Source organism: Caretta caretta, chromosome 6 (genome assembly GCF_965140235.1).
Source record: "Caretta caretta isolate rCarCar2 chromosome 6, rCarCar1.hap1, whole genome shotgun sequence".
NCBI classification, from domain to species: Eukaryota; Metazoa; Chordata; order Testudines; family Cheloniidae; genus Caretta; species Caretta caretta.
Genome location: NC_134211.1, coordinates 16,414,635 through 16,432,053, shown reverse-complemented (window position 1 = coordinate 16,432,053; position 17,419 = coordinate 16,414,635). Strand labels below are relative to the sequence as shown.

The 17,419-nt window shown below is 49.0% G+C and overlaps 1 protein-coding gene across 1 annotated transcript in view; it reads left to right on the top strand.

Moving 5' to 3' along the window:
• Window positions 1-11,979, top strand: part of LOC125638527 (NACHT, LRR and PYD domains-containing protein 12) — a 156,218-nt gene extending 144,239 nt beyond the window's left edge. The window contains exon 12 of the mRNA XM_048854416.2: window positions 11,746-11,979. Coding sequence (XP_048710373.2) covers window positions 11,746-11,833 — 88 coding nt within the window. The 3' untranslated portion in view covers window positions 11,834-11,979. The remainder of the gene's footprint in view (window positions 1-11,745) is intronic.
• The last annotated feature ends 5,440 nt before the right edge of the window (window positions 11,980-17,419 follow it).

The following is a 17,419-nucleotide window of genomic DNA, read 5'->3' as shown; positions in this document are numbered from 1 at the left end:
TGCAGCCCATTTTCCTGCACCCCCTAAATCTGCCTACTTCTCTCCCAAGTGCTCTGCTCCCCCTCACTTGCCCCATCCGCTTTTAGCCCTGTCTCTGGAGCTCCTCACAGTCCCTGTGCCCTGTCTAGCCCCCCGAACCAGAATGGCAGCCATTTTGCCTGGGCCTCCATCTCATTGTAAACAACGGAAGGTGGCAGCCAACTTTATCAAGGGCAGCCTCACTTCCACATGCGGATGGACGGTAGGGAAACGGCAGCCATATTGCTGGGTTCAGACTCACTGGCAGTAATAGGAGATGGCGGCCATTTTTAATAAGGGAAAATTTTCAAGTTTTCGCCTTTCATCATGTTTTCAGGTCGGGGTGGGGAACTGTCAGTATTGTGTAAGCAGTGTCAGGATGAGCTCCACCCTGACATCTGGTGGTGAGGTGTGGCAAGTTGTGGAAAAGAACTTCAGGGGCCGATCTCATTTGCATAGGCACACCCACCCCACCTAGAATGAGACCATAGCTGCCCAAATGGTCACTTTGGCTGCTGTGGGATCCCCAGTGTCTCTGTTATTGGGGCAGGAAGAATAAATTGTTATTACCCTGATTATGGGAACTGTGCTTGGAACTGTACGTGGCCTTTTGTTATGATGGAGGGATTCACCATCAACTAAGTAGCACTCGCTAGGCAAGGGTCATGGGTTCCAAAACTGTGTGAATGGAGAGAGGCTGGGGACAAGTATTAATACTTGGTGGCATGGGCCCCTTGGTGAGGGCCTTACATGCTAATTGCACTTCCTCCTCTCTCCACTGTGGAATATCAGAGCTAATTTTGATTTCATTAGAAGTCTAGTTATAGGCTGCTGAGCTCACTTTGGGCTGACAGTGCACCAGCACTGGGGCTCCCCTACTACAAGCTGAATTCACCTAAGAGCTGAAATCACTGAGTGTTGTGTTAAGTAGTGGGGGAGCTTGAAGATATATTGTGGAACAGTTTGCGGGATGGCTGGTGAAGCAGTTCGACGCGGAGCAGTGTGTGGATGGCAGGAGCGGCTTGTGGGCCGTGGAGCTGAGCGAAGGAGTTCGTGGGGCGGCTGGCGGAGCAGAGCGCAGCTGAGTGAAGGAGTTCGTGGGGCGGCTGGCGGAGTGGAGCGGAGCGAAGGAGTTCGTGGGGCGGCTGGCAGAGCGGAGTGCAGCTGAGCGAAGGAGTTTGTGGGGCGGCTGGCGGAGCGGAGTGCCGCTATGGAGCTATGGGGCGGTCAGCTTCAGATCATGTAAGGTGCCTCTTACCCCTGTCCCATTTCCACCCAGGTTGGGAGGTAAAGCTCCGCAGATAAACTTTCGAACTCTGGGGCTGCCCTGACCAGGGACAGAGACTTTTGGGGCATTGGACTTTTGGGACTTTGGGTGATTTGGGGTTGCTGGACTCAAGAACCAAAGGGAAAAGGGCATGCCCCAATTTGCCTGGGGTGGGTTCTTTATTTTTGCTCATGGGTTGTGTTATGAATCCTGTTGGTGGTGTTTCCCCAACATAATGCCACATTGTTTCTCTCTGTTATTAAAAGGCTTTTGCTACACTCAGACTGTGTGCTTGCGAGAGGGGAAGTATTGCCTCTTGGAGGCGCCCAGCGGGGGTGGTATATATTTGTCCCAGGTCACTGGGTGGGGGCTCGAGCCGGTTTGCATTGTGTTATTGGAATGGAACCCCTAGATATTGAACCCGGCCCTTGTTGCTGCCAACTCTGACGGGCAGAAGGGTTACATTTTTGGGGGCTCGTCCGGGATCGCCTGGGTCAGTACCCCTCGCAAGCACCTGTTGAGTGATCCACTACATTGGGAAACAATTTATATTTTTTTGTTTGTGCTTATATTTTGAGGAAATTACTGTTTGTATAATGGCTAATATGTCAGGTTTGTTGGGCCCTGGCTCAGCAGCTTCTAGCTCAGAGGCTGCAGCCTCGGCTGATGATTGGACAAAAGCTCTGGGGCAAATATTGGAAAAGGTTGTGCTGCCCCATGCTGAGTCAGACTCTTGTCGTAAGTTAAGATTATTTGCTGGGGAGGAGGAGTTTGAACCCTGGTTAGAGCATACCACTGAAATGCTGCAAGAGTGGGCCGTACCAGATGCAGAAAAGCGAAGATGCCTTATAGAGAGCCTTGGCGGCCCAGCATTAGATGTGATTCGCACCCTGAAGCTCATTGACCCTGAGGTCAGTGTGAAGGACTGCCTAGAGGCCCTTGAACACAACTTTGGGAGCGTAGAGGGCCCTGAAGACAGCTACTGTAAGTTCCTTAATTCCTGACAACAAAAGGGCGAGAAGGCTTCAGCCTACATACAGAGACTGGAGAGACTGCTTCAGAGAGCTGTCATGAGGGGAGTAGTGACTGCTGAGCAGATGGATCAGACCAGACTGGCTCAAATTGTAAGAGGAACTCAGTATCAGAACCCGATTCTACTTCATCTCCAGCTAAGAGAACGACGGGAACATCCCCCAAGTTACTCCCAGCTGATAAAAGAGGTCCGAGAGGAGGAAGAAAGGCAGGCTGCCAGTGAGTTTTGGGAAGCCCAAACATCGGATCCAGCCAGCACAACACCACTGCAAACGGCCAGTGTACTGATGGTGAGCACCAGAGAGGAACTTGCCCAACAAATGCAGGTCCTGACGGAACGGATAGCTGAGCTGCAAAGTACCGTTGACCGAGTTAAGACTTCCAGGAATAAGAAGCCTCAAACTGTGGCGATTGAGAAGCCCGCACTTAGAGCCACCATCCCCCCCAGGCGAAGGGGGAAAGGTCAATTCTTCTGCTACCGATGTGGTCAGGATGGACACAGTGCTGCCAAGTGCCGTAATGAAGAAAACCCCTCCTTAGTGTATGGAAAGCTGAGGATCAGTTGGGAGAGATCCGGTAGCTGCCAAAGGGTCTGGGGACGGGGACCCCCCAGGTCTGCAGGATTTGAAGATTCCCCCAGAAAAGACTGTCCAGCTGGGATCCCTGCAGGACTGATAGGGCCTCGAGCAGAGGTCAAGGTGAGGATCGAAGGGGTGGAGTGTAAAGCAGTGCTTGACACTGGATCTCAAGTGACTATTATATTTCAGTCATTCTACCAACAGATGCTTAGGCACCTGCCTATACAGCCACTGACTGGCCTTGGCCTGTGTGGCCTCAGCATGGATGAATACCCCTACCAAGGGTATGTCATAGTGCACCTGGAATTCCCAGAGGAGGTTGCTGGGGTAAGAGAAGAGGTAGACACAGCTGCCTTAATATGCCCTGACCCTAAAGGGACTTCTGATGTGTCTGTGCTGATAGGGACCAACTCCAGTCTCTTCAAGGTACTGGCGGATTACTGCAGAAGGCGGGCTGGGGACCAGTACCTGAATACCCTGATGATCCATACGCTTTGTGCTGAAGCCTATAGGAAAATTGAGAGCGCTAAAAGGGACACATCTGAGCTACCGCTTGGGGCACTGAAGTACGCGGGCACAACCCCCTTAGTAGTGCCTGCAAGGACGGAGCAAGAAGTGCTTGTCACGAGTACCTGTCTGAAAGGCAGTAAAGGGACGTTAGCAATGATAGAGCAGCCGATGGGAGGAGAGCTCCCTGAAGGAGTGCTGGTCCCCAGTGGAGTCATAACCCTACCTGCTGAAGCCCAGGAAAGGGTGACTATACTGATTGCTAATGAAACGAGTCGTGATATTTTTGTGAAGCAAGGACAAAAGATAGCAGACCTCTTTGAGCCTGAGTCGATTGTAAAACCCCAGTGTGAAACTCAAGTTCCGACAATAGACCCAGCAAAGTTTGACTTTGGAGATTCACCAGTGTCCGAGGACTGGAAAGATCGCCTGAGGAAGAAACTTTGTGAAAGATCCAAGGTGTTCTCACTGCATGAGTGGGATGTGGGATGTGCAAAAGGAGTAGAGCACAATATCAGACTACATGACTCTCGACCTTTCAGGGAGAGATCTAGGAAGATTGCTCTCTCTGAGATGGAAGATGTGCGACATCATCTTCAGGAGCTGGCTGCGAATGGCATCATTACAGAGTCCCGCAGCCCATACGCCTCACCCATTGTGGTAGTCCGCAAAAAGAATGGGAAAATCCGGATGTGTATTGACTACCGCACCCTAAACAGCCATACTGTGGTCGACCAGTACACTATGCCTCGAGTGCAAGATGCCTTAGACTGTTTGCTGGGAAGCCAGTGGTTCTCTGTGTTGGATCTTCGAAGTGGATACTACCAGATCCCTCTGGGAGAAGAAGATAAGGAGAAGACAGCCTTCATCTGCCCATTAGGGTTTTATCAGTTCGAACGCATGCCCCAAGGGATTTCTGGAGCACCTGCCACCTTTCAACGTCTCATGGAGAAAGTTGTGGGAGACATGAATTTACTGCAAGTGTTAGTTTATTTGGATGACCTGATTGTGTTTGGAAGAACCTTAGAGGAGCATGAAGAAAGACTTCTTAAAGTGCTTGATAGGTTGGAGGATTATGGTCTGAAGCTTTCAATTGACAAATGCCAGTTCTGCAGAACCTCAGTGAAGTATGTGGGTCACATTGTGTCCCAAGAAGGTGTGAGTACTGATCCTGATAAAATAGAAGCACTCACTACATGGCCACGTCCAAGTAACTACAGAGAACTCAAGACCTTCCTTGGATTTAGTGGCTACTACCGCAGATTTGTGAAAAACTATGCTACAATTGTAAAGCCTCTGAATGATCTTACCAGGGGACATCAGTCCAGCAAGAACAAATCTAAGTCCAAGAATAAGGGGAGGTCCCCAAAGCCTCCTGTGCAGAGACACAATGGCCCCTTTGCACCATTTGGGCCACGGTGGGATGAGAGATGTGAAAGGGCTTTTCGAGAAATCATTACTTGCCTAACTCATGCTCCAGTCCTAGTTTTTGCTGACCCAAGCAAACCATTTATCCTGCATACTGATGCCAGTTTGGAGGGTCTGGGAGCAGTCCTGTACCAGGAAGTGGAAGGCAAATGTAAACCTGTAGCCTTTGCCAGCCGAGGATTGTCTGATAGTGAAACTCGCTATCCCACCCACAAGCTGGAATTTTTGGCCTTGAAATGGGCCATCACTGAGAAATTTCGAGACTACTTGTATGATGCTCAGTTCCAGGTGTGGACAGACAACAATCCACTGACTTATGTGTTAACAAGTGCTAAGCTGGATGCTACAGGGCAGAGATGGGTGGCCGCCTTGGCTAGCTATGAGTTCAGCATTCAGTACCGATCAGGGAGAAGCAATGTAGATGCAGATGCATTGTCCAGGCGTCCGCAGGCTCCAGAAGCTGCTGTGATACCCACAGATGGAGTGAGAGCTATTTGCAGTGTGAGTCGCCGAGAGCCAGAGGCCCGTGAGGGCTTTCAGGGATGTGTTGCAGAAGCTTTGGGCCTGCCCCCTGAATGCATGCCTTCTGCTTCGGTGAACTATATTGCATTAAACCAATCTCCTTTGCCCATGCTCAATGCGGCTGACTGGCAAGAAGCCCAGCGGCAAGATATTGACATTCGTGATACACTACTTGCCAAAAGGGAGGGGCGAAGTCCAGCTACGGTTGTCCCACCTAACCTGGAGGGTAAACTACTATTGAGAGAATGGACCAAACTAAAACTGATTCAGGGAGTGCTACACCGAATGACCACTGACCCTTTACAAAAACAACGAGCACAACTAGTACTGCCAAAAAAGTACAGAGCCCTGGCCATGAGGGCCCTGCATGATGACTTTGGGCATTTAGGGATGGAGAGGACCCTGGAACTTATTCGTAGTAGGTTCTATTGGCCCCGAATGGCTGAAGATGTTCGCAGGAAATGTGAGACTTGCGCTCGATGTGTTCAAAGGAAAACTCTGCCCACGAGGGCTGCATATCTCAAGAACATCACCAGCAACAAACCTTTGGAGTTGGTATGCATTGATTTCTTGTCTGTAGAGGTAGACAAGAGGAATGTTGGAAACATTCTAGTAGTGACTGACCATTTTACACGGTATGCACAAGCATATCCCACACGTAATCAGAGGGCCACCACCGTTGCTCGAGTATTGTGGGACAAATATTACAATTGCAAACTTGAGTGATTTCAGCAACAACTTTTTCATGTGGTCCAGCCACTAGAGGGGGACAGAGCCACTCTGGGTAAGGTGGGTCACACTAGCACCAGTACCGGATTTACCATGGCACCGGGCCCACTCTCCAAAGGGGCCCTGGCCTGGCCGCTCTTCTCCGCCTCCTCCCGCTCTCTCCGGCGGGGGCAGAAGCTTGGTGCTGCTGGCTCCTGGGGCTCTGTCCTGCTGCAGCAGGGCAGGCTCCGCCGGCAACCAAGCTCCCCCCACCCCCGCCTCTTCCCCCAGCGTGCTAGGTTCCCACCCCTCCCCCTCTCACTCCCTCTCCCTGCCGCTGATCATCTGTTTGCCGGCACGAGGGAGGGGGAGGAGGCGGAGAAGAGGTGAGGGTGGGGCCTTGGGGAAGAGGGGTGGAATCAGGGCATATCCCCTCCAGCCCCCTGCCATGAGCCACTCGAGGCAGGGGGCTGGGAGCACCCCCATGACCCCAGCCCACACACCCAGCCCTCTGCCCTGACTCCTATACCCCTCTCTCACACACCCTGCCCTGACTCCTGCACCCCCCTCACACACACCCCAGTCCTCTGCGCTGACTCCTGTGCCCCCTCACACCCCCCAGCCCTCTGCCCTGACTCCTGCACCCCCCACGACCCCAGCCCTGACTCCTGCACCCCCACACATACCCAGCCCCCCCACACCCTATGCCCTGACTCCTGCATCTCCACACACACATCCCCACCCCCACCCTGAGCACCAAATGGGAGATCCTACACCCTCCCCCCCACATACCCACCTGCACCCCTCACACCAAATGGGAGCTGCCCCTACTCCACACCCCAACCCCCTGCCCCAACCCTGACCCCCCTCCCTCATTCTAGCTCCTGGCCAGACCCTGCACCCCAACCCCCAGCCTGCTCCTGCACCCTAACTCCCTCCCAGACCCTGCATCCCCAGCCCTGTGCTCAGTGCACCGCCACCCTCAGCTTAGTGCAGAGAGAGATGAAGAGAACGGGCTAGAACCAGGGAGAAGGTAGGTACCCGCTCTATGTGGGCAGGGGTGGAGGGGAGGATCCTGTTTACCCCCTCCCCAGCCCTGCTGCGCTTACAGTTTACCCCCAGCCCCTCCCTTGCTCCAGGGTCCAACCCTAGCTCCTGCCCCACTGTGTTTTTGCCCCCAGCCCCTGCCTTGCTCCAGTCAGCAGGGACTAATCCTCCCCCCCCACCATGCCCAGCTGTCAGGGTGGAAAAAAATCAATGGCTTTGTAAAAAAAAAATAAAAAAATCGGATTTTTTTTATTTAAATCGGATTTTTGAGGAAAAAATCTATCTAAAGATAGTTTTAATTAAGATACATTATATCTCATCATGGAATCGGGATTATAAATTCTGATTCTATAGTATGAGACAATATATTCATGTAATGTTTAAGAAAAGTTTTGTAAATGAGTTCTAATAGTTCATGGATTAGGGACCCAATCTTATGGGGTTCCACAGGCTTCTGTATAGATTATTTAGATTAATCTTTTTATCTACCCAATGGGACTCAGTGCTCAATCTAGAACAGGGATCAGCAACCTTTGGCACGCGGCCCTCCAGGGTAAGCCCCCGGCAGGCCGGGTCAGTTTGTTTACCTGCTGCATCCGCAGGTTCGGCCGATCGTAGCTCCCACTCGCTGAGGTTCGCTGCTCCAGGCCAATGGGGGCTACAGGAAGTGGCAGCCAGCACATCCCTTGGCCCGCGCGGCTTCCCGCAGCCCCCATTGGCCTGGAGCGGTGAACCGTGGCCAGTGGGAGCTGCAATCAGCTGAACCTGCGGACGCGGCAGGTAAACAAACTGGCCCGGCCTGCCAGGGGGCTTACCCTGGCGTGCCGCGTGCCAAAGGTTTCCAATCCCTGGTCTAGAAGATACCATCAGAGATGCTTAGTTTTTCAGTTCTCAAACTGTGGATTTGTGTCTCCAGAGGTAACATGCTTGTTAACAGCAAAAATGTTTTAAATAAATAAATAATATATAGAGGCGAGAAATAACAGACCTCAACTTTATTGTTCCTCTGCAAATTTGTGTACACAGAGTCAACCCCTTACCTCTCTTTAAAAGTGAAAAGTTTCAAAAAGTTCAATGAATAGAAGATTGTTGGGGGTGGAATAGATCTGGCCAAGGAGAAGAAGTCTGGAGATAAATGTGAGAAGCGAGGGACATATGCTTTTTTGTTAAAATATTATGTTTGCTGTTGAAGAAAAAAATCCAGAATACTTAACGTTGTTGTTTTAGTTAAATAAAACAATTTAAATGTCTGTCTGGTGATGTTCTCCTCCTAATTCAGCATGGCAAGAAAATCCTCCAAATATTAATGATTAACCTGTTGAATTGGAGATAGTTCACCTCCCAATGACTTCATAAATATCTGCTTCAATTATCTTTGGTAAACGAAATAACCAAACAATCATTCATTTTCTGATATAGCTGTAAAACTCATCTGAAAAGTTTTCAAAATAAATCACTGTTTAAAAATGTATAGTGTGTACCTTCTAAAAATGAAAGCTACATGTATCTCTGAGTTGTGAAGAATATGTATTAAGGTTATAACAACCAACAAGAATGCACTTTTATGTAGAAAACCATGATTAAATCGAGTCTTCCTGACTAGTGATTTAAATCATGATTTAAATCAAATCCACCCTGCCCACTGTGATCTTGCCCCTGGCCCCTTCATTCCCCAGGGGGGCCCACAAATATGTTTGGCGCCGGGCCCAAAAAAATTAATCCGGCCCTGACAAGCACTACCCTTTCCTTAGACCAGGACTGTCAAGCTGTCTGTGGGGAATTAGGAGCGTGGACACCTCCCAAGAGACACATCACTCACCAAGGTTGATTTGTATCCTAGATCTCACACCAAAGAAGCTGGCAGCCAATCCTATAGTAAGCTATTTAGAGATTTATTACTAAGGATATGTCTATACAGCAATGTAAGCCCAGGCTTGTGCCCCCTAACCCCCCTTGTGGCCACACACCAATTGTGTTAACCTAGGGCTTGAACCTAGGGTCACAGGATACTGCAAGGCTGGAGGGTCCAAGCCTTTGTTAAGCTGGGACCTAGGATCTGAGTCCTATTGGTTTCCTGTGTGCATATGGCCCTGGCTTGACTCGGTCTCAAAAGTCCTCCAGATGTATCCCAGAGTTCCCTGAGGCTGCATATGCAGAGGTGCCCAGTCAGTGTGCACTGTGAGGGTGGTGAGTGGAAGTCAGCCCCAAACTTCCTCACAGCCGCCTGGGGATCCCTTATCCCTGCCTCACAAGGTGCGGGGGGGCAAGGATAAGGTATCCCTGGGGGCAGCTGGAGCACGCTGCACCCCAAGCCCTGGGGATACAGTGCACCACTCCGCAGCAGCAGCCAGCCTGGGGTGGGTGGGTGGTTTTCCCTCTGAAAACCTTGTTTTTGTTTTGAAATGTTATGTCAAATGTCAAAACAAACAGACAAAACCAGCTTCATTGAACAGCTCATTTTGAAAATTAAGAATTACAAAATTTCATTTGACTAGTCTGACAACCCTGGAGACTGACGTCCTAATTATCCTCAGAACAGGAGCACATGGGCATTTTCCTGCCAGTGTCACTCAACCTAGAGGTGCAGAGCCCAACTCTCAGATTAGCTGGCAGTCATTCCATTGAGACAGCCACCAAAGGAGCTAATTATGCAGTTTCTGTACTCGTGTGCTCCTTACGGGCACCTGAATCCCATCAATAGCACCGTCACTGTTAGGAAATAGAGTGGACAACAGAGTTTTCCAACAGTGAAACACATTTGTAGGGCTAGAGTGTCAAAACTGGGGCAGTGGAGGTGGAAATGCACTCGGTACTCTGGGATAAGGTTACCTTGACTGGGGTCTGTGCACTGCAATGCGGACGACAGAGCCCTAGGTTTGAGCACAGGTCAGAAAATTCTTAATTGAGGGTTAAAATGCAGAGTAGATGCTCAAGCCAAGGGTTCCCTGACAGAGGTCCACTGACTCAAGTCCCACTAACCCTAGGCTTACATTGCTGTGTAGACCTACCCCAAGAAAAAGAAATGGAAGGTACTGAGAGGTTAAAGCAGGTAAAATGTATGTACAAGTGAGTTACAGTCTATCATTTCAAAAAGTAGCAGAGATGGAGGTGATCAGATCATGGAACAGGGAACCAAATTGATCACATTTCAATTCAGCACAAATGGAGAAGAACTTTAGAAGATGTACAGAGCAGGAACGAGGCACATATGGGTGTAAACCACTTACTAGTGGTAACGAAAATGAGAATAAAAATAAGAACAAATAAAAGATTCTGTCCTGCTAGAATCCAAACCATCAAGAAATGAAGAATTTTTCCGTGGGTCTGTATTTATAAGTTCTCACAGAAACCAAGCTGACAGGACAAGGGTTTTTTCTTCGTGGTGGGAACAGGGCTGCCAACAGAATTGCCAGGCCCCTGGGAAAGGTTTGGGGGCTGGAAGGGGTGGGGCCTCGGGCAGAAGCCAGCCCTACAGCACTACCCGGCCTGCACCACCCTGAGCTCCAGCAGCGATTTAAAGGGCCCGGGTGTCCAGCCGCCGCCACTGCCCCTTACTCCCCCGCAATCCCTATCAGCGGCCCTGGGAAAAGAAGAATGCTCTTAGAGACTTTGAACTCACACACAATGACCATTTGTTTTGAATGCGCAGGATTTAACACCTTTCTGCTAGAGTTCTTCATTTGCATTACACAAGACTTCTTTTTTGTTTGATGAGTTACTTCGGTATATACAATGCAAATGTTTGCTATTACAGTATAACAGGGTACAGACAAGTTAAAACAATCCATGCACCGGTTTTTCTTTAAATTTAAACACAAAACACATTTAACATCTATTTTGAACTATACTACAGCACAAATCAGCTGGTCTGGCTTCCAGCTATGAGTTTGTCAGTTCTTAGCTGACGCCTATGGCCTTGGCCAGAGTTGGCCCTTGGTTTATCAGCATCACAAGCACCATGCTCTGAACTGGAGCAATGGCTCCTGCTCTCCCAAACTGGCTGCAGACAGACAAACCCCATTCTCCTGAACTGGCTGTAACAGTAAATACAAGAGTGACATATTACTGTCTTCCTGTAGCTGGGTGGAGTTTCAGCAGTGTCAGGCCAAGGCTGCAGCACCACAACAGCAGATAAAAACTCACCCCCTGTGGGGAGGGGGCGTGAGGAGCCCCTGCAGCACTGAGAGCTGAGATCAGGCTGCTTCCATGGAGAGAGTCTCTGAGCTGGATTTTGCAGCCCCTGCTCCCTGTGTGCACTGAGTAGCCCCACAGCGATCCATGGGACTGTCCGTGTCAGTCAGTGCTCCCCGCCCTGAGCAAAGGCTGCACAATCTAGCCCTTTACGTGCAGAAAGGACATTGCTGTCCCTGCCCAGAGCTCCCAGGGTGAGTGGGGTGTGGTGGTCAGACCAGGCTACAGACTGAACCATCGCGTCTCCTCCCCCCCCTCACAAGGGAAAGGCACCTGCTGGCAGTGAGCTCAGCAGGCAGGGCCGTGACAGTGACCCAGATCCTGTGAGCTCAGACAGCAGATGGGAAAGAACCCAGTGGTCGGCAGCGCAGTGAAAGGGACTGTGAGCTCAGGTATCATGTCTGCAGAGAGAACTAACATCCTTTTCTTTCCTTATTTTCCCCACAGGGTGGACTTTGGCCATCCAACTCCAGAGATGGAGGCAGAGCTGGATGCTGTGAAAAAGATAAAACCTGGTTTGCACATAAAGATATAGCTGGAGGACTGAGTGGGAGCCATTGCACCAACATGGCTCTGGGATTATGAAATGGAGGGGTCTGGTAACATCCCCCCCCCACACCCTTTTAGTTTCTCACTGCAGGGGGGTGACCCAGGAACCATCTTTGGATCCAGATCCTCAGTCATTATTTGTTGTATGTTTCTTCCCCTACCCCTCACCCTCAATTTCATACAATTCCCAGTCGTTAAGGCAGCATTCTGTGTCTGTCTCCAACATTTGTTTATGCCAAATGGATGGTTTTGGGTCAGTTTTGCTGCAGCTCAATAAAGATCATGAATCAAGAACTAATGCTGCACTTCAGAGTTTGTATTTCTTGCCACAGTTTGTGCTGCTCCTGTGCACAAGAATTCTCCCATTCTCCAAGGCTGGGGGAGTCCTCAGGGTTGCTTCCCAGACCAGTTTCTCAGGGTCCCAGTTTCTTATCCTTTATGGTCAAGAAGCTTGCCCAGGCAAAATGTCTGTTTGGGCAGCTAAAAGAGGGTTTGTTTACCCTTCTCTGGGTGTTCATGGCTTTATCAGAAAGGTGCTGTAGGTGGCCATAAAGGACCGTGAACACCCATTTGGGAGTGGAAAACAAAACAAAAAAAACTGGACACGGAGATGATTAAGGCATGGCCAACCACCTGGTTGATGTGCCCACACAGATGCTGCTTTCCAGCTATGCCTGGTGCGTGACTAATATAGCAGCACAAGTGAAGACAGTCACCTCACAGCCACTCACTTGCTCACACAGCTACACATACCTGCAGACCCTATCACGCACTGATTAAAATACCCTCAAGCACACAGACTATGGGGTGGAGTGAGACACAGAGAGCTCATATGTGCTTGTGGGGTTGGCCTGGGCAGAAGCTGGACTGGGCTTTGCCTAGCTCCGAGCTAAAAAGAATTAGAAGAAAATACACATTTTAAAAGCAGGTCATGTTGGAGAGGGGCAGGCTGGGGATAGTGGGGGACTGTAGCCCGAAAGCCCCTTGACCAAATGAGTTGAAGTTTCAACTGCCAACTCCACCCTAGGATCTCTACTGGTCTAGCAATTTTCAGGCCAATCTGACAATGCAGGTGGATTTTATATAAATTTTATATTAAAATAATCCTGAGACATGAGATATTTAAGGGAGAGCCCCAGGACCACTGGAAAAGTTATTGGCCATGAAATCTGAGCTTCCCATGCTTGTGGAGACAGAATTCGATAGGCCATGCCTGACACGAGGTGTTTGGTGACTGGTAATGCCTGGCTGAGAGGTAACTAGCAGTGAGAGTGCAGAGGTCACCCACCTGTCTCCAAATGCTCCTCATCTCCCCTTGTTCCATGGGGGTTACCACGTATGTTTGTCTTTTGATTTAAAAATATTTCTGTCCGAAGAAACATGTTTGTTCCCTTTCAGACTGAGGGCAGCTGAGCTCCGGAGCCCTGAATTGCCTGTTTCAGTGTGTGAGTTTATAGCAATTGGAGCAGCCGAGCAGCAGTTTATCCTGCTAACCCTGCGTTGTTTTATGTGGTAATTCCTCTCTTACCAGACTAGGGTGGAGACAATTGGTTGTTGTGACACAAGGGCCAAATTCTGCTCTCAGTTACATCTGTGCAGCTTCACTGAAGCACAGACGTTACATGGACAAGACCTAGGATCTTAGGGCTAGTGCAGGACAGTTCCTGGAGAAGCCAAAGTTGTTGCACGGGGGTAATTCACGGTGGAATTTGACCCTAACACATGAAGGGGTGATTCTCCCCTGCACGGCCCCATGTCCAGACAGCTGCGTCTGAGCAAAGCTGGTGTGAAGAGCAAATTAAACCTTACTAGGGACTTTCACCTGCTCTATAGGCCTAATACTGCTGCCATTGGAGTCAACTGCAAAACTCCCTTTGACTTTGTCTGGTCAGGAATAGGCTTTATGGGTCTGCTCCAAAGCCCACTGAGGTCAAAGGGAATCTTCCCCGAGCTTTGGATTCAGCTTTATGTGGAAAAGCAACCTCTGGAGTAATCACCACGTCATATCCGCATTAGATTTAGAGCTTATGTTGGTGAGAGCTTTTTCCCCTCACTCTAAGCCTATGCCCCCATGGGCTTCACCTACTCATGTCCAAGAACCCACATATGCTTTGATGGAAACAGGTATAACACTGTGTGATGTTATTAATATGAACTGGGACCATATAGATCATTGTTGCAATCAAGGGCCTGTAGTGGCACCAAATCTTGTATAAAGGGGGTCAAATAAGGTGTCTAAAACAAGGTTATGGTTTGCTGGTTATGCTTATGCTATCTGTTTGCATGTATCATTTTTGTGTTTAAAGTTATAAGTATTGGCTCTATACTGTCTGTATTTCAAACTTGTGCTATGCTTCTGGGTGACACCCCAGACAATTTGGTGTCAGCTCTGCCTAGCCTGCTCGATGGCCCATTAAGGACCATCAGCTATACAACTGACCCATTAAGAGAAGGCAGATACACCTTGGGACTCAGCAAGGCATGCAGGGACATGCCTATGGACAGAACGCTGAGGTTTTTCCAGGCCAGTTGCTGGATAGCTTGTCTTTGGAACAAAGAAAGCAAGAGACTATAAAAGGCTGCTGCGTGTCCTCCATTTTGTCTTCAATCCTGCTCCATACCTCTGGAGGGACTTTGCTACAAACAGAAGCTCTGAACAAAGGACTGAATGACCCATCCCAGCTGTGGATGTCCTCCAGAGACTTGATTTGAACCTACAGTTTATACTATCACTGCTGCAAGCCTGAACCAAGAACTTTGCCATTACTATATGTAATTGATTCCATTTAACCAATTCTAGCTCTCATGTATATCTTCTTCCTTTTATGAATAAACCTTTAGATTTTAGATTCTAAAGGATTGGCAACAGCGTGATTTGTGGGTAAGATCTGATTTGTACATTGACCTGGGTCTGGGGCTTGGCCCTTTGGGATCAGGAGAACCTTTTTTCTTTTACTGGGGGATTGGTTTTCTTAACCATTCATCCCCATAACGAGGGGCACTGGTGGTGATACTGGAAAACTGGAGTGTCGAAGGGAATTGCTTGTGTGACTTATGGTTAGCCAGTGGGGTAAAACTGAAGTCTTCTCTGTTTGGTTGTTTTGGTTTGCCTTGGTGTGCATAGGACCCCCAGCCTTGGGCTGTAACTGCCCTGCTTTAAGGAACTTGTCCTGAATTGGTACTCTCAGTTGGGTCCCACCAAAGCCAGCATCGTTACAGGCTGCGTAGATGCATAGCTCTGTAGCCACACTGCCACTGTAAGTACACAGCAGTAGCCCTGCCATTTCGGGGGTGGTCTCTCAGGGCTCTGTGTGTCACAGGGAGACACTACAAGAGCCGCTTAGCTGTGAGGCATTGATACTGTCCTCCGCCTTCACACATCTGCCTATGGCAGTTCCTGATCACGTCACTCTCTGATTGTTACTCCCTACAGAACTGGTTAGAAGACATGGAACAATTGGAGGATGAGCAGGTTCGTCTCCTGTTCCTTATTAAGGGATAAATGGTTATGCGGTGAAGTGGGTGCTCAGCAAGATGCTGGATGGAATTTGGGCACATTTTCTGACACATCAAAGATGGCTGACCTTGTGAGGCACCGACAAGTCAATTCTGCTCACACTGTATAGATATGTGAATGCCCGTATTGTCATGGTATGCCCTTTTAGTGACTGTCACATCTGGCGAAGGAGAACCAACACAGTGAGGTAGGAATGAAGTTTTGTGCCGAATGAGACTATAGACCTTCATGGAGCACAGTGATGAGGTTTCACTAACTCTCCAGCACCAGAACACTTGATTCAGGGAAGCTGTACCGGTTCAGAAGTGGGTGACTATTGCCCTGTGGATGCTGGCTACACCAGACAGCTATAGGTCCATTGTAAACCACTTTGGGGTTGACCCATCCACTGTCAGGGTTGTGGTTGTGCAGGTTTGTGAGGCAATGAACACTGATTTACCCACAGGTGGTTGCCATAAGAAAAGTTCCAGCACTACGACTTGGTTTTCAGAGAATGGGGTTTCCGAACTGTGCAGGGCCATCGATGACACCCATGTCCCAGTACTTTGCCCCTTGCACTGGGCAAGTGAATCAGTGAATTGAAAAGGTTACCAGTCAATTGTTCCGCAAGGCTTAGTGGATCACAGAAGCAGATTCCTGAATACAAACGTGGGAAGGACTGGAAAGGTTCATGGCACCACAGTGCTGAGGAGATCAGGATTGTACCTGGAGGGGGGAAAAGAATCTTTATTCCCCAGAAAAAACTATGGTTCTGTATGGTGTGTCTTGGACAGCTATTATTTGAGGGGACCCCACAGGCATGAGCCCCTGACTTGGCTCATTGAACCTTGGGTCCAACATTGATGACCCTGGAACATTCAATTATTACATGCAAAGTAGCTGCAAAATCGACATGGAGAGCGCATTTGGTGGGCTGAAACATTGGTGTTGCCGATGCAGTCATCTGCCATTGTGGCAAACATCATTCATATAATTGTCACCTGCAGCACACAACATAACTGTTGTGAGGGAGAAGGGGATGCTTCCAACCAGAGTGGGCTCAGTGCAGGTCTGGTTTATAAACACCTGCATGTGCACAGTCATCCTGGCTCCCAGCGGGCACGGGAATCAGGGCTGCTGTATTTTCACAAATCCTGGCGCAGCAGGGAGGCAGAGGCTGACATCTACCTGTGCCGAGGGACACCTTCCCACCCTGTAAAGCTGCTGGAAATGCACAGAAGGGAACATTGGTACATACTTATGGGGCTACGTAGCTTTGGGAGGGTTTTGTTCCCTTGTAGCAGAAGGGCATTAGCTGTTCATTCAGGAGATACTGCACACATTACAGACAATTCTAACAGGGCCCCTCCCTTGGATGATCACCCTGGGGTTGGGTTTGTGCTGTTGAGGGTGCCAGCTGAGTTGTTAGGCAGTCATTGTTCAGTGTTTTTGTCTTCACTAGTCACACTTGTTTAGAACACTCTTGCAATGGGAGCACTTCAGCTTTTTTAATGAGCGGATGACGGGATACTTTGGGTGGGGAATATACTGCAGCCATTGTGGGTTTTTTTACTTTATTGTCAACAGTGCAACGTGCAATTAACAGCTGTGAACACTAAACCTGATATTGCTAAAGGTTTTGGGTGGGGGTCATAGTGGGTACAGATCGATGCTACTATTGCCAGTGTGTTCCTTCTGTCTTTGTTATTGTTCTTGCGGGTTGATTTTCAACATGTGTAAAAAAGCCCTTAAGACACTGATCAACCCGTTTTGTGTGTTTTAGACATCTGCTCTCTAGAGAAATAATAATGCTTTTTAAAGCGCAATGCCATACACTGTGCTTTCCCCATCCAGCCTGTGTATCTGTGAGACTTAAGCTGTTTCTGAACCACCTAGGGAATACTGAAAATATTTGCACTATGATGCACCAGATTTTTACACACTATTCCATTATGTGCAGTAGGAAGCTTGAGACCCCTTCAAAAATGAAAAACCATATTCAGTTCGTCATTAGGATGGAGGACCAACACATAGTTAAAGCATAACATTTATTAAAAAATATGTGGTAGAAACAAA